At 37.6% G+C, this 22,124-nt stretch overlaps 5 protein-coding genes across 6 annotated transcripts in view; 2 read left to right on the top strand and 3 right to left on the bottom strand.

The window, feature by feature from the left end:
• usp13 (ubiquitin specific peptidase 13) overlaps positions 1 to 5,428 on the bottom strand; it is a 29,634-nt gene extending 24,206 nt beyond the window's left edge. For both annotated transcript variants that reach the window (XM_087783625.1, XM_087783626.1), the window contains exons 1-3: positions 5,191 to 5,428; positions 2,671 to 2,796; positions 717 to 777 (exon numbers count right to left, since the gene is read on the bottom strand). In XM_087783625.1, coding sequence (XP_087639751.1) covers positions 717 to 777; positions 2,671 to 2,796; positions 5,191 to 5,301 — 298 coding nt within the window. In that variant the 5' untranslated portion in view covers positions 5,302 to 5,428. The remainder of the gene's footprint in view (positions 1 to 716; positions 778 to 2,670; positions 2,797 to 5,190) is intronic.
• Positions 5,429 to 6,725: 1,297 nt separating this feature from the next.
• ndufb5 (NADH:ubiquinone oxidoreductase subunit B5) lies at positions 6,726 to 8,391 on the bottom strand. The gene is made up of 6 exons (XM_087782540.1): positions 8,261 to 8,391; positions 7,870 to 7,952; positions 7,534 to 7,600; positions 7,385 to 7,446; positions 7,001 to 7,107; positions 6,726 to 6,922 (listed from the first exon to the last, which is right to left on the bottom strand). The coding sequence occupies exons 1-6, from the start codon at positions 8,376 to 8,378 to the stop codon at positions 6,802 to 6,804; spliced, it is 558 nt and encodes a 185-aa protein (XP_087638666.1). The 5' UTR covers positions 8,379 to 8,391; the 3' UTR covers positions 6,726 to 6,801.
• Positions 8,392 to 8,773: 382 nt separating this feature from the next.
• On the top strand, positions 8,774 to 10,984 carry mrpl47 (mitochondrial ribosomal protein L47). Its single transcript, XM_087783624.1, has 7 exons — positions 8,774 to 8,907; positions 9,103 to 9,242; positions 9,333 to 9,393; positions 9,476 to 9,572; positions 9,647 to 9,777; positions 10,527 to 10,622; positions 10,693 to 10,984. Exons 1-7 carry the CDS (start codon positions 8,774 to 8,776, stop codon positions 10,802 to 10,804), a joined length of 771 nt encoding a protein of 256 aa, XP_087639750.1. The 3' UTR covers positions 10,805 to 10,984.
• Positions 10,985 to 11,291: 307 nt separating this feature from the next.
• On the bottom strand, positions 11,292 to 16,943 carry actl6a (actin like 6A). The gene is made up of 14 exons (XM_087783623.1): positions 16,791 to 16,943; positions 15,934 to 16,010; positions 15,326 to 15,500; positions 14,438 to 14,538; positions 13,915 to 14,012; positions 13,729 to 13,823; positions 13,135 to 13,241; positions 12,975 to 13,064; positions 12,829 to 12,890; positions 12,639 to 12,753; positions 12,488 to 12,568; positions 12,191 to 12,286; positions 12,001 to 12,087; positions 11,292 to 11,774 (listed from the first exon to the last, which is right to left on the bottom strand). Exons 1-14 carry the CDS (start codon positions 16,813 to 16,815, stop codon positions 11,694 to 11,696), a joined length of 1,290 nt encoding a protein of 429 aa, XP_087639749.1. The 5' UTR covers positions 16,816 to 16,943; the 3' UTR covers positions 11,292 to 11,693.
• Positions 16,944 to 18,200: 1,257 nt separating this feature from the next.
• aldh7a1 (aldehyde dehydrogenase 7 family, member A1) lies at positions 18,201 to 21,815 on the top strand. Its single transcript, XM_087783622.1, has 2 exons — positions 18,201 to 18,320; positions 19,897 to 21,815. Exon 2 carries the CDS (start codon positions 19,902 to 19,904, stop codon positions 21,528 to 21,530), a length of 1,629 nt encoding a protein of 542 aa, XP_087639748.1. The 5' UTR covers positions 18,201 to 18,320; positions 19,897 to 19,901; the 3' UTR covers positions 21,531 to 21,815.
• The last annotated feature ends 309 nt before the right edge of the window (positions 21,816 to 22,124 follow it).

Here is a 22,124-nt window from a genome sequence, read left to right as displayed (position 1 = left end):
TTTTCTTTTTTTTAGACTACTTTTTCTTTTTAGTTATTTTTTACTTTTATCTTATTTATTATCATATTACTGGCCAAACAGCTGTCTGGGTTCTACGTGTGGCCCTCATAAGATCAAACTTTTTAACTGGTAAAGAAGTATTTCTGTAGCTTTCGATATGATTTGTACTGTATTTGCATTTTTATTTACTTTTGAATATCAATTTCAATTGTATTTCCGGACATTCTTTATATTTGTTGTGAGCTTTAATGTATCTCAAAAGAAATATAAAGTTAATACATATATGATAAAATAAACAAATAAAAAGAAGCCAACATGATGAAAAGAAAAATTGTGCAAGTGTAATTAATCATAAAAAATGTATTTATTTTTGTTCCTTATTTTCATTCTTTTGGTTTGATGGCCCTTCATGACATTTCATTTTTTCATTTTTCATTTCACTTGACCCCTTGCACAATATAAATTAAAATTGGTGGATAATGGGCTTTTATTTTCATACAAATACGGACAGTTAAAGTTAAACTAATTTGTTATTAATCATTTGTATCATATCATACACTGTAATGTATAAATGATGTAAATGTTTATTATTTATGATTCATTTACTGGTTTAAAGGCCATATTTTTCATCATAGCACTCAGTTTAAACTCATGAGTAGATGGAAATAAAATATTATTGGTGAGTAAATGAATAATATTTATAGCACAAAGGTTACCTAGGAATACTTTTCCATTTCTCCGTCTAGGAATAGCTCCTCCTGCAGCTCCGGTGGCTTTCTGTGGAGGAAAGTGAAGAATCGTGAGACAAATGAAAAACCTTGTGACCGTCTGGTTATTTCTCAACACAATCGTCCGATGCCACGTCTAGGTTCAGGCAGACGGTCTTCACTGGGTCACAAATAGATGCTTAGAAGAAGCAACATGGAGGTTAGGTTACAGGGTACATACATGGAAAACCCCGACCTCGTCTGCTCGACATCAAAAAAGCCTCTTGATGAGTCCACAATTTTTCTAGAGCCCGAGGCCGACTGCTCATACGGGTCCGGTACTTCGAGCTTATTCGTAAACTTTGAAATATTATTAATACGCTTAATTTGTGGCTGCAAATGCATGCGTAGATGCACACTTGAGCTGGTCTTCTTCCAGTCCAGTCAGGGTCACGTGACCAACAGACTGATCGAGGGTTCTGACACACTAGAAACCTGGAGAAAACCGGAGACGTGGTGGTCTGCAGTGTGCGAGCAGCTGTGATCTGAGCATGGAAATAGCAGGTCTCCTCAAAGCAGAGCTTGTCTGGGAGCAATTAGAAAAGATGAGGAGCTTTTGTTGTTTACCATGAACTGGAGAAGTGGGAGCTTTTAGGTCAAAACGTGATTGTTTACAAGACAAACGGGAAGTGTCTTTGAAATGCAAACATAATACTTTTTTTTAAAGCAGAGTATTGGATATAACTGTGAACATGTAAAGTCCAAACATCCTAGTAAACTGTGCAAGCATTTCAAAAGATTATTAAAACAAAACATTGTGGATACATATTAAATCAAGAATGAGATAAACATTCCTCGTAGTAATTGAGTAAGTGAACGACACGATTACAGTTCAAACACAACAATACCACTTCGTCTTTTTTATAATATTGGTGTGTCAATAAATAGTTATTATGAATTTTTATTTCATGTAGTTGGTCTCCCTGCTCTGTTTATTTCCTTATTTTATATACTGAAATTAATTTACATTTTCTCATTATTTAGTGTCAACCACAAATATACAACACTGTCAGTAAAAGTTTCTGATTTTGATGTACTTGTAAACTAGGGACTGAACTTTTATTTCATTTTTTGAATTTCTTTTACATCATATCTTAGGTAAAGTTGAAAAGAAAACGTGTAAAAAATGCCAACATAGGAACTGATATATTCAAAGGTGCATAGTATATCCAGGTGAGAGGCTTGTGTCACATTACAATACGTTGTTTATGAATCAAAAGCAGCACATTGTTCAGAAGAAAATGTACTTAAGAACTAAATAATCATTACACTTGATTTAGAATTGCAGCTTTGCCATTAGCATGTTTTATTTTGCCCAACAATCTTGATCAAAGCATTCAGATTTTATTTGGGCTGCAGTGTTTGTCACTATGATGCTTTGTACCTTTTCAAAGTATGTATTTTAACTGTGTATCGTTTTGATTGTTTACGTGCTTTAGGTCAGATAATTACTTACTTACTATTAAAACAATTTCCCAAATGAGACCTCCTGAGGGATCAATAAAGTTTTACCTTACCTTACCTTACCTAACATACTTACTTACTTAAATAGATACTAAATACTTGAAACTTTTTGTTTTTAGTTTACTGTAAGCTTACATCAGTGTTTTCATTTGCTTTATTAAAATCACACATATAGTCTGTGTGGTTTATGCAAGTTGTATCATTGTGATTTAAGTCTTATTTAGGTTTTATTCAGGATGTTGGTCTGTATAGCATGGGAACCAACATGTTTCCTCAAAGGCCATGAAAGTCGCCCACAAACTAAAGTAATTATTAGTTGTACTATTAACTTCCTAATATTGTTTCATTTTAATTATCGTTAAGAAATATCAGTCCATCTGTCGCTGCACATGTTCTGTAATATTTACCAGGATTTAGAAGCAATAAAGATACAACTTACTTCCTTGACGTGTCGTTTGAGATGCATGTAAACACTTTGTCCAGTCTTTCTGTAATGTCTTTCCACGTGTTCTCGTCCAAATCCCAGGAATGTGTTCATGCACACATACAGACCTCCCTCTGACTCCTGCACACACACAAAGTTGTCATGAGTATACAGACAGTCTAAAAATTGCACATATCTCGACAAGTTCTCAATGAAACCTAATCTTTATATAATTTGTGTTATTGTAACTGAATTATACTAAATTTATTTTAGATTTGTTTGTCACGTTTCCATAAGGATTTATTATATGTATATATTTGTCTAAAGAGAGGGGAAGGAGAAGGAAAAGGAAATGAAATAATGCATCATTTATTTTTGCTTTCCAGGAAAAACTTGGCCTGTGATTTTGATTCTCAACTTCACTCTGAATGAACGTACATCTGTATGTTGCTATAACCACATAAAATGTTTATTTCTTCACAGCACTGGATCTAGTTTGAGTCTGTGATGAATGTAGGCAGACACAGTATATTGTCCGTGTCTTTAACTAATGTAAGTTTAAGTTATGAAGTCTGGAATATTTACTGTGGTCAGTCCTTCCCTGACTAAACAAACACAGTAGGATCTTGAGGTCACTCACCAAAGAAAGACATTTAAAAACAGTGTTGCAATTCTAATATTGATCTCAACATCATCTACAAACTTCTCCCCAAGTGTTCTGCTGAACCTATTGTTGATGTGAATCACGACCGCAACAATCATTTTGGACAGGAACCATAATACTAGATGTTCTTAGGACATTTCAAAACTCCTCTTTAAAACCAATTGAAGCATTTCAATGGGCTCATGATTGAATAAACGGCTCATTTGAACTTCTATCAAAGCATCGGAGCAACTTTGTTTTCGTTGAAATCACAACTACAGTTAACACATCCAGTATTCATGAGACACAAACTTCCTTCCTACACTTGAGTTGTTCCATTTGGCCCCATGGAGCTGACCCGAATCTACAATCGGTCGCAGGCCTCACAGACAGCTGTGATAAACCTTAAAGTGGCCCAGAGTGACATCTGAGCTTCCACAGTGCGAGGGTAAAAATACACCCGTGCTTGGAGCAACATGATGAACTCCAGACAGCTGAGTCACCTTTTTAAACAGTTTCAGCCAAAAAAAAAAGTTGTTTCACTGAATGATGGCAACAAATAAAAATGTTTTCGTGAAAAATATTAAATGGAAAGTTAATAAATGTATTGTAAGTCGTACTATTCACAGCATGACTGTAGTTTCCATCCTCAATAAATATACAAATTTCAAGAAAAAAAAGTTTTTTTGGAAAGACTTAATGTATAAAATATCAGTTAGATATTAGATTACAGATAATGTAGGTAAGTAAGTGACCATATGTTTTGTACTGACTGAGGAAATTACACATCTTTACCATATTTCAGATATTAAACATCATTTGTTCTTCAATTAAAAACTAAATGAATGACTATGATTATATAGTATTGATTGGTGTTTTGTAATGTCTATTGTAGAGTATAGAAGATTGTATTACTTTTTAAATCTTGAGTTGAGTTACTTTGTTTTGCTCTCAACCATGTGAAAATGTGTCAATATGAAACTCATATAAATGACAATTATTTTATGATGCCCACTTTAGCTACAGCCGCAGGTTATTATTTGATATATGAATAGAATATTATCAATAAAATGATGATAATATGATCAATGTATAATGGAAGTTTGTAGGTCCGGATGAAGTAATACTTGGTTCACCTGGTTTTGTTTCTTGATGAAGCTCAAAGAAACCTGCCAGAAACATTAACCCCGATAACAAATGGTTATTCAAGGTGACAAATAACTCAAAATGTTGTTTTTACTTTACTATAATGATTATGTCTAAAGACAAGATCACTCACAGGATTACCTCACATTTCTGTATGAGCCAGCGACAAGATGAGAAATTCTTTCAGCAGTATTCAGAAACAAAGAGTGACAAAAAATCCACTGAAAACAGCACAGTCATCCATCAGACACTTGGAGCTGAGCTACAACTTTATATTTTGAATAGGGTAAGAAATTTTGAAGGGAAATTATTGAAAGAATCTATTTTTTTCTAGCAGAAGAAGAACTTAAGCCAAAAATATTCTCTTATAATCATTTATGTTGGTATATATTAAGCACCAATACTACTAAAATACTTAAACACGTATAAATAAACAGTTAACTAGGATGTAGGTTATTGTATTTTAACGAATTTCAAACAGAAACAGGTGATTTTAGCAACACTTAGTTGACATGGCTAAGCTAGTAACTGGATCATTTCATGTTAGACTCTCTTGATGAAAACAAAATATAAAATAAATAATAAATGATTTCCTTCCATCGTTCCAGGCAGGATTATAACCATTGAGATGTCTGTTTTCCTCACACACACACACACACGCCTTCACATGTGTTGTTCACCAGCCCTGACACACACACACACACACACACACACACACACACACGCTCCTGAAGGGAGACACTTACGGGGGAGTCGAAGGAAAAGGCACATTCGCTCTTGTAGACCCTGTCGCCTGTTTTGGGGACCCTGATCGTGGGCATGTAGGGGACCAGCAGCTCTCCCAGGTCTGTAGCCATCTTCCTGCTTCTCGCACCGACAGTGCTGTCAGAGGAGAGGATGCTATTTTTAAAAGCGTCTCTACATTCCTGCGTCCGAGAGGATGTGACGCTGGAAAAAAAACCATAAAAATAAAACAACAGCCGGGTTGGAGGTTCTGGTGGCTGAGCTCGACACGCAAATGGTGGTTGTTCTTTTTCACGTCTTCTATGTTGGGGGAAAAAAAACAACAACAAAAAAAACCTGCGTAGAAATGACAGGCTTTTGTTGTGATGACGTCAGCGGGCCACGCCCACCCCCGAGGACGATTCACAAACGTCACTATTTTTACTATCAAACCTGTGCGAGCAAAAAAAATAACATGTTGTAAATATCAGCTGGACTCGGTGGTTTTTTTTTAGAATAATGTTATATTTTTGAGAAATAATCCAGGGGAAAATACGCCCCAGTTCATTTCTATTAACAACGGTTGTGTTCAAGCTAAATTGAAGATACACAACCATCAAATAGGAATACAGCCAACTGTTTAATTTCTCTTATTATTATATATTTATTTTTTTTAATGTGGCGGAATTATTGGAGGAATTGACGTCCCTTTTGTCCCAAGACTATTTAGCAACACTGCCACCTAACGGTGGTTTTCAAGAAAAGAATTGTGTTAATTTTTAATCGTAAAGTATCTTCTACAGAAGATTAAAAGTGTGTCGGAAAAACACAAATACAAAAAGAGATATAGATGCTATTGTAAATATTGAAATAATTATATTTAAGATATCAATTGTCTGGTAAAGGCAAGATAAAGTGGTCGATTTGAATTTCAATTCTTTCGTCATTCATTATGCTACAAACATTATTTTACCTTCCAGTTTAGGATTTTGCGCTTTATTGCTGAAATATAATACATGTGATTTTTCTTTTTTAAAGAGCTACAAACACAAGAATTAGAAATAGCCAAGATTCTGTTCTCACAGAGAAGATAAGATAGATTAGTAATAATATTATACACCACCAATGAGAGGCACCTGCTATATTCATTTTCAGATGTCACTTTATATATTAATAATACAGTACAAATATTTAATAGTTATAGCTCTTTGACTTTGAATTAAAGTAACTAAATATAATTTACTAAGGTCTAAATAAATCAAGTAAGCTACACATAAGTTCAAAATAAATATAAGATTCTGTGCACTTTCATGTTCCAAATTTAGAAAAATATAGAGCTTATTGAAGACATGTCTTCCCTTATGTAGTCATGTATTATGGTTCAAGGTTGTTTAAAAATAATATTTGTACGCATTTACTGAACTGTTTAAGTTGATCCATACTTTTTATGCCAAAAAACTCAAGTGTTGAAAAATCTTCTTTTTCTTCAAAGAGGTTTTTTATATAATGTGATGATCATCTTCTGTTATGTGCCAGATTTAACCTAAAGAAGACAGAAAAACTTTGACAAAGTTTATTCATGTAAGGGAAATAAATGTACATTGAAAGGACAGCATGAGTTGTCGAGTAGCAGTTTAACTGTCGGGTGATGTCTTGTGGCTGTTGTCGATAAGAGACTTGTCCCCGACTGGATAATAGTACCACGGACCGTCTCCCCTCTCCATCATATGGCGACGCACCCCTTGGGTAGCCATTCTGTGGAAAATGAGGATAAAAATTTGATTTTTTTTTTTCAACTAACACAAGAAATGATTCAAGTTGTTGTCTACTCACCGCATTTCAGTTTTTTCTTGCTCCATTTTGATTACTGCCATAGCTTTTTCATAGTTCTTTGCAGGATTGTCGTACACGTATCTTGCGATCCACCTCGTGATGGGGTGCTGTTGGATAGAAAAAATGTTCTCTTAAACGATATCGGTACACACAAGCCAAGTGCGAAAAATTATACTTTATTTTTCTCACTTGTAGAAGATTGATAGATTAGAAAGATTGTAAAAAGAGTTCTAATATCAGCAAGTGGACAAAAGTAAAGTAGAAATAAAACCAATACAATTAAATCAAACTAATATTCCATCAAGGATACTTTTTTTTGTGCAAGGGCTGCTTACTTAAGCTTGACCATAATTTTGGGACAAGGTAAGTTAGACTGGCACGTACCTTGTAGTATTCCCAATGATCAGGTTCATAACCTTCTGGAGTTTCGACCAGCTCTGCCCCACCTTAAATTAACAAAAAATACATTAAACATACATTTTATTCAGTGCCATCTTTAAAAGGTTTCAAATGCAATGAATAAAATCACCTACCGATGAAGACATTCACACCAGTGACGAGGACTGCCATAGGTATAGCAGCCAAAAAAATGTAATATTTCTGAAAGAAAAAGAAAAAAAAGTTAAGTTCCATATGCATTATATATGTAGATGTATGAAAAAAATAGCTTTAAATATGCCAGTAAAACTACAAAACCAACTAGAAAATATACTGTGCTCATCTCTAGCAATGTTTGTTTACATTCACAATAATGGTATTAAATTCGTAAAAACACAAATATACTAATTATTTGACAGTAAAATATATTAAACGTGTACTAACTAAAATGAGCGGCCTATTGTGTGTATACAAACAATACGTTTTCTTACCAATAAATTCAGAAATCTTTTGTCATAGAACTCAGTGGGTGTGACGACAAAAAACTTTTTTCCATGGCTCAGACGAACAGTCACTGGGGAGAGAAAACACAGTATAACGAATTAACTAAAAGTTAACTAGTTCGTTTCATATCACCGAGAGGGTTATTAGCTTCCGCACATACCATTGAAAATATAATTGTCAAGGATAAATCAAGAGCACGAATCGATTATTCGTGTGTAACTTAGTGGCATTGAATCGTTGTTTACAACCTGACAGGCGAGATCATTCGAATAGCATTAGCAAGTTAGCATGCTAACACACTAGCCACAAGGTCACAAGAGAGCTCGGAGTACATGGTGTCACAGACCGTAAACTCGATGCATCAAGAGAGACGCATACCTTTGCTCGACTGGGGGATCGTCCTGGTGAGGATGTTCACGGCCTTATTCCCAGATTTCAGAGGACTCAGTCTGGCTGCAAAGGCAGCAGCAGACCTGAGAACGCTCATGCCCACCATCGCTACTGTGGGCACTGGCCGGCCAGTGACGCTACTGTCATTCGCTGTTAACGTGGTGACGCAGACGCCGACATATTTAGTGTGGGCAAACTTTAAAACAAACAAAAATAAATTAAATGATGGTTAGTTTGTTAATACAATCGTTATATATGTATTCCAACATACATTGGTGAGTGTATTATTGTGTTATCGCAGAAAAATAGGAAATAAAATATTAAAACGTCGTTTAAGTTTACGATTATATATATTTTTTTTAAACGTAAATGGCATTTATAGATACGTTTAGGTATATGTATATGTTCATAATACCATACGTTATTAAAATATATTTAAGAAAAAAATAACATGTAAAAATGCATGATGGGTAATGTGGGAAGGACGACTTGAGAGTAAAGATGGCGTCCCTCACGTCAGGAGGGCGAGCTTTGACTCTTTGCAAGTATTTTCAAAACGCTTGCAAGATTTCAACGTCTATAAACTCTCGGAAATCTATTTGTAATTTCTCCGCCTTTCAGCCGCAAATGAACGTGTAAGTCAATATTTTTTGAGAACAGTTTTGACACCAGAACATGCATCCATGCTGCTTAATGTCAGAACATCAGTTAATATGACTTTCAGGGTTTAATTCATCACGAATTTGATCGTGTTTTAAAGGGATAAATATGCGTTTTTAATACATGTATGTGTCGATTATTTGTTTTGAAAATGTGCTTTACGTGTTCAGGAATAAGATAGCGGTGGGTTCGACATGCAGCGCCACCTACAGTCTGGCTCAGTGTCGCAGCTTGTTCACGTCCATCAGTCGAAGAGGACTGGATGAGTTCTTTGACGCTCCAGAAAACTGGGGTGAAGACGTTAAATCTGGTGAGCATACAGCATTTTTTTATAAGTCCCGAGTAAGGATAATGATTTAACAAATGCACTTGTAAATGATAAATCATCCTAATGTTCTAGGCGACTCCTGGAAAGCCACGCAGCTCAGAGTAAAGAGTAATGAAGATTTACACAAACTCTGGTGGGTGGAACGATAAGATGAGCGTTTAGAATCAACGGGCACGTCGACACGGTTGTGCCATGATGTCGCTTGTTATTTCCAGGTATGTGCTGCTCAAAGAAAAAAACATGTTGCTCACGTTGGAACAAGACGCGAAAAGGAATGGAGTTCAAATGCCGAGTCCAGACAGATTGAAGAAGGTGGGCGTAGATATCTGATGGTAGACATGTTTGTTAATGGCTGTTAGTTGATTGTGATGCATCCATTTTTGTAGGTGGAAATGTCCATGAAAAGGCTGGACACGGTGGTGCTGGAGAGGGAGACGGCACTGAGGCTACTTCAAACTGGACAGGAAGGCGGACGGCCAGGAGCGATGAGGAACTCCATTTTTGGATACACCTACTGGTGAGTGTAGGGTATTGTGTCATGTCTTGCTTTTAGTTGATTGATTTCTCACTTGTCCTGCAGTACAACATGACCGTAGAAATCTGTGCTGTCTCAAATCGCATACTAGCGTACTCAAAGTTAGTATTTTTAGTGCGTAAGTGCGTCTCAATTCTTAGTATGCGAAATTTAGTGCGCAATGCACACTAAATTGCCGTACTAAATCGCCCACAAAACTGAGTGGTTCGATGGAAACTAACCAACCAAAACGGCCGCCATCTTAATGACGGAAGTTACGTATATATATGCATATATATGTATATACTTACATGTGCATTTTCAGCAGCAGTAGAAGGATGACACGTCTTCGGTGCTGATACCAGCTGAAATATCTCGCGAATATTTCGATTCTCATATTTTTTCTTTTTCTTTTTCCAAACTTGCAAAACCTGCTGCCAGCAGGTGGCGACGATAGCGTTCAAACAGCTGGTTGAAACCATCGTTAAATAGAAGTAGAAGAAGAAGCTGTCAAGTCATTTCCGGTTAGTGTGTAGCAGCAGAGTTTGATTTGAGACATACTATCTGTTGAGAATTTGCGTACTAGTTAGTATGTACACTATCCTGATGCATACTAACTTCTAGTACACTAAGAGAAGTATGCGATTTGAGACACAGCACTGGATTTACCAAAATGCCAACGATTTAAAGTGAAATATGCTGAGATTGCCAATTTCGCAGTTGTCTTTAACTTTTGTTTTCCTCACCTGCAGGTACAGATTCAGAGAGCATGCGATTCCTTGGCACCTGAACACAAGATACAAACTCAAGCGGTTCTTCACGCCCAAGTTTGTTGAACCATACATGAGGTAAGATATCGTTTCTTTTAATAAAGGCTTTCACTTAAGTGGTTTGTATTAATGAACCTTTTCCCTTTAGGTTGCGGATGGAGAAAAACATCAGAGCCAGAATCAGGAGAGTGAGAAGGGAGAAAGAAAATCTGGCCAAACTCAAGGAGAAGTTTCCTCATATGAAGGTTCCTTCATCATGAATAGAGCAACATTTAAATGTCTCTGCTGTTAATGGTTCCTTTACAAAGTCTTTTCAAATACCAGGAATTTGTAGGAACAGAATGAAAATGCATTTGTTGTGAAGCAGAAACGTATCGTCTGGGAACTCAATACATGTAACACAAATTGCTTGTTTATACATATATAAAACAAATGTTTGAGTTTCTTGTTTTCTTTGGCGAAAACTACTAATTTACTTCACATTGTTCACAATACTTTAAACGGCAAACCCTTATGTATAAAGTTCTGAGATTAACTCCACAACAACTTGCACGGCGTTCCCCTATTCCAGGTGTAGAGCTTTTCCTCAGGAAATAAGACTTGAATATAAAGTTGCTTTTGGCAAAATGAAGCATATTTCAACCAGGACAAGCATTTATGACTCGAGTTAAATATTTAAACACTTCTGAATTGATTTAAAGACCGAGAGTAGCTGCGTAATTCATCAGAGAGATTGTATTGAAAAACTGTATAACAAAAGTTGTTTATTTTTTTTAAAAGACCATACATCATGACAGTTAAAATTAAATACAGATATGACATCACACTATAACACGGGGCGTAAATGGATTTTTGTGGCAGATATCAGACCTCCTACGTGAAACCCAATGATCAAAGTGGCACCTTCTCATAACAATCTTTTAATTCCAAGTTTTCCCTCAAATCTGCAAGAGAGACATTGGACTGAATGGAAAAAGGCAGAAGTAACGTAATAACATGGGTATGTCGGACCTCTACTGTACAAATCCTGGAGCTTACTTAAAAAAAATACTAGAAAACAAGAGTGATTCAGTAGGAAATCCTGAGTCCATCATCAGAATCGAGTGATAATGGTGTCGTAACTGAACTGAGTCGAACTTCGCCTTCAATTCAAGGACACTTTCTGTCAACACATTGCTTTCCTCCCTCCTCATACTCCTGCTTTGAGATCCACATCTGCTGGAAGGTTCCCTGTAAAACAGAAGAAGTAATTATCAAAAATGGGATTTATTTGAGTGATTACACTGTGTCAGTTGTTTTATTTAATACTTTACTCAAATTCTTTAGCTTCCCCGCCCCCGCCTCATCAGTAGCCCTTTATCCCATAATGCTGTGCCAAAGTAATACATTCACCAATAGGAAAAGCCATATTTAACCCGGGAATTAAAAGAAAACAATAATGCAGACGGTTCCTTACCAGTGATGCCAGGATGGAACCTCCTATCCAAGCACTGAATCGTCGCTCTACTGTTGTGTTGTTGGCAATCAGCTTCAGCCTCATGCTCTGGGAGGTTAAATAGAAGTCAGGTGAGGATTTTTAAACCAGTTTTTTTTCCACAAAAAGGATCACAATATCTAGGTCGCCGTCACGAAGAAGCAGAACTCACTGGTGGAGTTTTCTGGGAGAGCTCTCTGTTCAGTCGGTCGGTGAAGCCCTGGATGAGTGTGTTGCCTCCACTCACCACCACGCTGCCGTACAAACTCTGTGGTAGTAAATATTACTGGTTAAAGCACAATCATAAAGAATGTAATAATAAATAAACTTGGGGAAAAAAAAACATGCACAATTAACATTGTGTAAACCACATTAACATCCTATGGTAGTTACTAGGGTACAAAAAAGTATTTAATTCTTGCATTATTTATTTTTGATCATTAGGTAAAAAAATGTTTTTCATAGTTACCGGTCGGATGTCGATGTCACACATCCCCACGCTGGTCGTCACCACATGACCAACTCCCAACATGGTGTTTCCAGACAGACCCTGGGATTAGAACCATCATGAACACCACGCTTTTCACTAACTTTTGATTGAAATCTATGCAAACAAATACCTTTGCATTGGAGGGGTCAAACAGCCCTTCTGGGATCTTCAGTCTCTCGGCACCAAAATCACAGTTGTAGCCATTGGGCAGCTCGTAGTGCACAGTGGGCATCTGAGCAGCAACCCTGAACAAAAAATGTGTTGGTTTTTATAAAATCGAACGACAGGATTATAGCAGGCGCCAAGACTGGGACTCTTACTGTTCGTCATATGGAGAGTCAGAGACCTGCAGTACTGAAGCCTGGAAGTCCTGGATTACACACTGTAAAAAGAAATAAAAATAAATGGGTTGACGCAGCACAAAAAGGTTGTGTGATGTCGACAAGAATCAGTGACCAACACTTACATTGCACATGTAGTTGTGCCATGAACGAGTAACTTGAGGCAGCTTTTCTTTTTTCTTCCAGTTAGCTGCCGACCCCTCCCTCACTGGATCCTTTGGAAAAAATACATGTAGAAAACTGAGCCTAATCTGCTCTTTTTAGACGATAAAAGACAGACATTACCTTTGACGCAATCATGTATGGAGGGATGATTTCTACACTCAGCTCCTGGAAGAGCTCTCTGCACTGCATGCTCATGAAGTCTCCAGCTAGCGGGGATTTTACTATTCCTGTTCAAGAAGAAAATAGTGTTGTAACAAACATTCACAGTATTGAAAATATTCTTCTTCATTTTAAGTGATCTTTCACAAAACATTCACACGATTTCAACTCACCCTCATGTCGACTAAGGGTTGGGATTATTTATTCTGTAAATGTATGTTCATTTTAATGTAGCGACTGGAGCTCGGTTGTCTTCCTCCGTCATCGGACTTCAATACAAGGCATTTGTAGTGTTGTTTTTTTGATGAAGACAACGGAGTTCCAGTCACTACATTAAAATGAACAAATATATTTGTCTAAAACTCTAAAAAAGAAAAAGAACAGATTACTCTGAAAATAATACTAACCCTTAGTCAACATGAGGGTGAGTAGAATTAGTGAATCACTTTAACTGATTCACAATCTGAACAGCAGGTGGCACCGTGAAGCCCACACTATCACACAGGCGATGAAACAGACAGATTCTGCTCCAATAATGAAATAACTTTAATTTACCTTGCTGCAAGACATAGCCATCATGAACTGGAATTGCTGTAGTGTGTGTGGCTCCACTGTCAAGAACCAATCCTGTGGATCTCCCATTGGCAAAGCTTGTATCAAAGGTCAAGGAAATGTTTGGTTTTGGGTTCATAACATTAGAAAAATTTTACATTTTAATTGTATATAGGTCGACAAGGATACGCAGAGAGAACCGCCGATTTACACAGGAAGAAGGCAGGAATGTTGTAATGCTCGAACATCAACTCTGTTAGCTTTTCACGTTTCGCCCGCGTGTTCCACTGTGAAAGACAAAACAATAAGAATATTCAAGTTTTCAACATGAGAAATACAAAAGAAACACAACTAAATTAAATTTTAACTTTGCATGATTTTTGCTTCTTGCAATAGTTGTAATTGTAACAGAATTTTGTACTGTGGCACTTTTGTGTATGTGGAAGAAACTCTGTATGTGCCAAGATAACATTAAATATTTATTGAAGGGTAACCTTTTTCATATGAAAACAGTGACTTGTTTTCAGCTCTTTTGATTGTAAAAATACACGTGTGGTTGATAAAAGATACAACCGTTACTAATAAATAGTCAAATAAATGAGGAATTGGCAGATCATTGAACACCTGACCCACATTAAACCTTACTATTGCAAAGTAGTGATGATAGTCTTGAGGACTACAAACTACAAAATCTTTTTTAATCTTTACTCACCGATGCTTCAGACATGAGAACAGGATGCATACTGGGTTCAGACTTGAAATGCATCTTGTAGGTGTGATCCAAAATGGCCTGGAAACTGTCCCAGTCGTCAACTTTGAAAAAGAGGGAAAAATAACCTTGTTTAATACGTCACATAGACATATCCGACAATGAAATATAACAGTGAATACATTAAGTCCCTGCTCATTCCTCCCAGAGGATAAGTGAAAAACCACATCATGAAAAAAAAACACACCAAGTACCTAATTATAAGGTCAGATGGGAGAGAAGAAATAGAGCAATGGTGTACGTTTTTAGAGAACAATTTGAGCAGCAGGCACAAAAGTTCTAGGTCAGTCCCTGAAGGTAGACTACTTTCTCACAGTGGCAATTATCTTCCTCGTCATACGCACACTTTCGTTGGCAAAAATTATCTGAACCAGTCACACAAGCTTGGCATGCTTGGCTTTACTTCACTTATGCTACTGTTTGTGAGGAATATCATTCCGTTGTGCAAGTGACATTTGAAGTTTAAATTACTGGTTTATTTATTTTATTTTGAACTCTATGAACGATTAACTTTTCAAGTTTTTTTTAATAAAAATATTCCGTTTATTTTCCTTTAAAGTTTGTTGTGCATCCCTAGTTAAAAATAAAATTAAATCGCACACAGATGATATTATAGTAAAGGCATGATTAATAGCCCTATAAACTATTTAAAAGTATGGAAAAACACAACCATAGCATATCATATTGGTGTCTAGGCCATGTCATTGAAATTAACAAATATAAAATATTAATAACATAATTTAAACCCTATACATTGCCATTATAAATGAGAACTCAGTTAACAAATGTATTGCGGATCTAGAGATGTCTCTGGATAAAAAAATGACTCACTCATGCCATTTTTCAGCGGCGACATAACCTCCATGCTCTCTCTTGGTACTCGAAGTTGGTTGGTATCAATGTAGTAGGTGGTGCCACTCTGCTTGGTTTTTTCCCCGTCTGTCTCCATTGGTGTGCTGCCATCTTCACGGTCAATAGTCACACCGATCACTGTCGGGAAGTCTGCCTGAAAGGAGCATTACACGTGACATTAAACATGAGAAAATTATTACATCACCCACACATTACATTTCTCTCCAGGAAACCACGGCACTATCAACAGTCAACATGGTGACCAATATTTAACGCCGCCTTTGATGAGGTCAATAAATCCAACAGTAGGAATCATCACATTCCATTATCATAACATTAACAACAATAAGGCATTATATGAAAAGAGGAAATGTGATGTTGAGGAGAAAATCAAATGTAAATATCACATAAGTTCCAATTTCTTTATCAAAAAATTGAATCAATCAAAAATTACTAAAGCTCTTTTAAATGCAATTTTCTACATAGTGACAGACCTAATTTCTTTGTCACTAGTCTCTCCAGAGGGGATGATGAAGTTACACTGAGAAAATGGAGGATTAATTGGGTCGTATCTGTGTTCCACTTACTTTTGGACAGTCTTCTCCTGCGTAGCCAGCTCTCACAGAATATGAGCCGATGTCAAACACCAGAGCCCCCACCTCATCTGCAAAAAAGTAGTTAAAAAATACATAAATAAGTTTGAAATAAACATCACCATACTTTGATAATCCACTGTTGACATGGTTTAATACATTTAATAACGATTTGCATTTACAAGCCGATATTTAACCGACTGGAATTTAGCGTCAGACTAGAATAATTGTTTACCATTTTAATCCTCAAATAAAAAAGTGCAGCTTGATACGAGACAATTGATTCAAATTGGCACAATAAACCACGATTTGAACACATATTTTAGAAGCACCTTATCTCCCCCATCTATGTTATTGTTTACTTAAAGCAAGATAAATGTGAGTATAGTAGTTTGAATTACTGCAATAGACTTTTCAAGTATGTGGAACTAGACTGTCATATTTAATAAACTAATACTCTACAGACTGTATGTTAATAACAATAACAAAGACCCTGTTAAGAGTAATACATCTGATTTAGGGGTGGTAACGATCCACAAGAAACATGCATAACAAAACATTAAATAGCATGCTTATTTTCATTCATTAATTTACCATTTTACCAACCTTTGCTAATACATCGAGTCGAATTATTATATTTTTTATAAATCAGGACGACTTATTAAAATAGTTATTTGGCTCAAATCGACGATCTGAATTTTTTCTTTTTTTAAACTCTTAGACAATCGTAGGATGAAACAAACTCGATTTAGCTAAACATTTGTCGAAGCTAGCGCTACAAGCTATTAGCCGCTATTGAAGGAAACAACGTGGGCTTCAGCGTCTCTGCCCCACATTAGGAAGCTACTTACCGCCTCCATACACGCCGCCACTCATCCTTTACGAGACCAAAGCAGCGACTTTTCCCGAAAGTGGATTTAATTCAGCGAACCGCTTAACGGTAAGTCACAACAAAGACAAACTTAGCATGAACGGAGCCAACAAAGCAGGCGCCACACCGCAGCAGAGACACTGACCAATCAACGACAAGCACAACCCGCGACGCTGTCGGACGTGATGACGTAGGTTTTAGGCGACGTTGCTACGTAAAAAAAAAAAATCATTCATTATTCTATGTGAAAATAATAAGTTACATGAAGGGAACTACAGGACAAATCGTACATGAGGAAATTAGAAAAATGTGGCAATTAAATTTCCTCAGAAGACAAAATGTATACTGTAACTTTCATGTGTGGCCGTCAACCCAAAATGAAAAAAATAAAATTAATAAACTAAAAGGAAATTCTAAAATAGGCTTCTTTAGCCTAAATATGATGGTATACATATTTATTCATTTAATAAAAGAAAAAAGACTGAAGTAGCGTTGCATATTTGAACTATTTTAAAATGTAAAACAAAATGTGAGAAAAAAGTGTTATCATGCCTTAAAATCCTATTTTATTTTTTTTATTATTATTCATCAGTGAAGGGTTCAACCAATTACGAACTTTCTTGGGTACAATTGTGCAACATTAAAAATAAATAAATAAATAAAAATGTAAACATAAAAAAAAAAACAGTTATTTCATAGTGCAATACATTAATGTAATATTTACTTTTATATACATCTTAATAAAATATATGACAAAAAATGACTAATACAAATATTAGATAATAACTAGATATGCAACAGTGTGATAATGTTAGGAGCTTGGGAATGATCTTCCTCTCTCTTTGATGGATCTACTGACTCCTTCAAGAGACATCTGAAGACTTACTTATTCGTGCAGGCTTTTCCCTGATTTTCTTGGACACCTGTGTTTTTCTCGTTGTTATCATGATATTTTTAGTATATATATATTTTTGAGTATTGTTTTTTTTTTTTTTATCGCTTTGTGACCCTGGTCTAGAAAAGCGCTCTATAAATATAAATTACTTACTTACTTACTAATGTGTATGGTAACCTGTCAATATAAAATCACTTTATCTCTTCTATCTATATTCTACATTAATATAAATGAATAAATATTTTGTCTGTCCCAGCCTTATCAAACTATTTGTTTGTCAATGAACATGGAAAAAGTATATCAACTATAGTTTTACCTGAAGGTTTATAATGTTTTTAATGCTCTGTTCTTTTTTTATTGTTTTATTAATGAATTATCGTCTGTATTGCTGTGTTCTAAATGGTAAACAATTTCCCGAAGGAGACCTCCTGAGGGCTCAATAAAGTTCTATCTATTTATCTATCTATCTATTATACGCTAGGGGGCAGTCTGCATGCCAAAGTTGCCAAAGTGAATCGCCACCGACTGGAGAGAAGAAGAAGAAGAGTTCTCAGTTCTCACGCGCTCTTGAACAGGACGTGGCTTATCCTGGTCAGCGAGGACCTGTCTAGAAAAGTAAGTATAGTCCCGATATAGTTGGTATACACATTAAAATTAACCACCTGTAAATGAATTAAACGTTAGCTTTACTGCTATGTTGGAGCTGGTGTGTGGTGGCATAACTGCTGAAGGACCTTGAGTCAGGTCGAGCAGACACAACACACCGTGACTGTCATCTGAGCGACCATGACACTTGTTGAAGGCAACATAAAAAACCTGTTTACACGTCTTTACGACACTCACCGATTTACCTTTAGAGAAATAAAAGTTATACAAATAAATAAAGATCTGCAAATCTCACTTAATCACACAACTATAAAGCGTGTTTAAAGACTGGATCCACAATTGAGTTACCCAGACACAATTACAACTTAAAACGTATTTCTATTGAATAAATTCTAATATTAATACTCTGATCGTATTATCTTCAAAGTTTGCAAATATGTACTCATGAGGCTCTATCTTTGTTTTGGCTTAACATTGGCACATGTCATTAGAAATCTCTCAAAGAGCTTTAGTCGTGATTGTCTTGATTTAAAATGAGAATCTTTCAAGTGTTGCAAAACAAAAATGCAGTTTTCCTCGATGCTATTTATGGCGTGGTCAACACACGTGACAAGTGCACCTGTGCTTCAAAGGATTCCTTTACAAATACCATTTTCTAGCCTTAAGTTGTTAAAAAACAGTTGATCATTAGCGTGATTTCTAGGTTAATCTAGGCAATGATTTCCGTTCTAAACTGGCTGAGAATATTTGTTACATAAGAAGGTGACACAACAGACCTTTCCTGGGGTTGCATTATTTTTTTGCCTAATTCACCACTTTTACTACAAATATTAATGAGCAATTACAGAAATGCTAGCCAGATTATTATATTTATTATTGTATATTGTATTTATTTATCTAAAATTGTCTTGCTAGGGCCTCCAGTAGCCTACATCAATCTTCACTCAATTCACAATTGCACTTCTATATTTTAAGTTCAGTTATGTTATGAAATTTTGCAAAATTCAAATTAAAGTTTTAAAAATCATCTAAAAAGTCCTCTTAAAAGTGTGTTAACTGACAGCTTAAAGATAACGCATTACTATTGTTATAATAATAATAAACATCATAATTATATAGCCCTTTATGGGACACTCAGAGACACTTGACAACATTACATTACTTACTTTTACAGTAGGTAATGTTCGTAAGAAAGAATTTAAACTATAGCAAACAAAAATGTAAATGTACGACAAATCCCTGCCTTCCTTTGTTTAATGTATGTAAATGTACTTTATCAAATGCATGCCTGTCAATTTGCTTGACGTTTCTGATAAAATAAGGATTCATTCATAATGACATGATCAAAAAATGGTTCAACCCCGTGTATGAATTCCATTTATGTCAATACTTACTTATAATTTATAAAGATAAATAGTTTTAAAGAAGGAAAAGGCTACTATTTGCTTTACATCAAATATCATTGTACTTTTGCTCTGTTGGTTCCAGTAAGATAGTCAGTTATTTCATCATTCTACACTGTACAAACACGCGCCGATTATTGACTCATCTTAAAAAAAACTAATTTTTAACCGTTTCCCTACAGTACTCATGCAGCGCTGCCTGACTCTGACCGTTGCCCGGCACAGTAAGCTTCTCCTGAGAAACAACTTTGCATCAGTTTATCGTCAACAGTCGGCGGCGATGTCAGGTCTCCTCATCAACCAGCCCAAATATGCCTGGCTGAAGGAGCTCGGCCTGTCCGAGGACAACCCCGGTGTCTATAACGGCAGCTGGGGAGGCAGCGGTGAGGTCGTGACCTCCTACTGCCCAGCGAACAACGAGCCCATCGCAAGAGTGACTCAAGCTACGTTGGCGGAATATGAGGAAACGGTTCAGAAGACCCGGGAGGCCTGGAAAATGTGGGCTGATATCCCAGCTCCTAAGAGAGGGGAGATTGTCAGGCAAATCGGCGACGCCCTCAGGAAGAAGATCAAAGTTCTGGGAAGCCTGGTCTCCCTAGAAATGGGCAAGATCTACGTCGAAGGAGTGGGAGAAGTGCAAGAGTACGTGGACGTCTGCGACTACGCGGTCGGTTTGTCCAGGATGATCGGCGGGCCCGTCCTGCCTTCTGAAAGACCGGGCCACGCCCTGATCGAACAGTGGAACCCAGTCGGTCTTGTCGGCGTCATCACGGCGTTCAACTTCCCCGTGGCGGTCTACGGCTGGAACAACGCCCTCGCCCTGACCTGCGGGAACGTCTGCCTCTGGAAAGGTGCCCCGACGACACCCCTCACCAGTGTCGCCGTCACCAGGATCGTCGCAGAGGTGCTGGAGCAGAACAATCTCCCCGGCGCCATCTGCGCCATGACCTGCGGGGGCGCCGACATCGGCACGGCGATGGCGAAAGACGAGCGGGTGGACCTGCTGTCCTTCACGGGCAGCACCAATGTGGGCAAGATGGTGGCCATGATGGTGCAGGAACGGTTCGGTCGCAAGCTCCTGGAGCTGGGAGGAAACAACGCCATCATCGTGTTCGAGGACGCCGACTTGAACCTGGTGGTCCCGTCGGCCGTCTTCGCCGCCGTGGGGACGGCGGGCCAACGCTGCACCACCACCAGGAGGCTGATGCTGCACGAGAGCGTTCACGACGCGGTGGTGGAGAGGATCACCAAGGCCTACAAACAAGTGCGCATCGGCGACCCCTGGGATCCCAGCACCATGTACGGGCCCCTGCACACCAAGCAGGGCGTGGAGCAGTATCTGGCGGCGGTGGAACAAGCCAAGCAGCAGGGCGGCACCGTGGTGTGCGGCGGGAAAGTGATGGATCGACCCGGGAACTACGTGGAGCCGACCATCATCACGGGGCTGGCTCACGACGCTCCCATCGTCCACACGGAGACCTTCGTCCCCATCCTGTACGTCCTCAAGTTCAAGACCGAGGAGGAGGCGTTCGCCTGGAACAACGAGGTCCAGCAGGGCCTGTCCAGCAGCATCTTCACCAAAGATATGGGACGCGTCTTCCGCTGGCTGGGACCCAAGGGCTCCGACTGCGGCATCGTCAACGTCAACATTCCCACGAGCGGAGCGGAGATCGGCGGCGCCTTCGGGGGCGAGAAACACACGGGAGGTGGACGAGAGTCCGGCAGCGATTCCTGGAAGCAGTACATGCGACGATCCACCTGCACCATCAACTACAGCAAAGAGCTGCCTCTGGCTCAGGGAATCAAGTTTGAGTGACATTACCGAGACATTCGCTTCCCAGTAAATGTTTTTCTAGTGACACCCGGGGACGAAGGCATCAGAAAGGTCAATTTGTGCAACATGACGAATCCTCCTAGATCTAACATTAGTTTAATGGAAGAAAAAAACTAACACTAGTATGATTTAAAATTCTTAGACATGGATTTCAGTGTTTGCTGTGCACTTTCAACAAGCACTTAAAAAAATTGGAGAAAATTCTATACTGTATGATTTCTTTATACTGTCACGAAAAAATAAATATTTTTCTTGGACGGAACACAATTGGGTTTTCTATTCTGTCATTTAAAATGTTATGAGGTCAATTTAATTCCCCAGACACATCCATTTATCTAGAAGGTCATGAGCTCGGTCTTCCTGGAAAAAGGGGAACAGGCAGGATGATGGCCGTGTTAGCTGAGCTTTACTTTAATAGATTTCTTAATTTATAATTGGGAGATGGAGTGAAACCTGGAAAATAAATTCTAGTTTTTGTACATACATGTTGTTGATTGAGTAAAGAAGATCTTTAATTATTTAATTGCTGGAAATGTGGCCTTGATGTGTTAAAAGTTAAACAATAAAATGTAACAA

Source organism: Callionymus lyra, chromosome 2, assembly GCF_982586985.1.
Source record: "Callionymus lyra chromosome 2, fCalLyr1.hap1.1, whole genome shotgun sequence".
NCBI classification, from domain to species: domain Eukaryota; kingdom Metazoa; phylum Chordata; class Actinopteri; order Syngnathiformes; family Callionymidae; genus Callionymus; species Callionymus lyra.
Note: the sequence above shows the minus strand (reverse complement) of the source record. Positions and strands in the feature narration are given on the sequence as shown.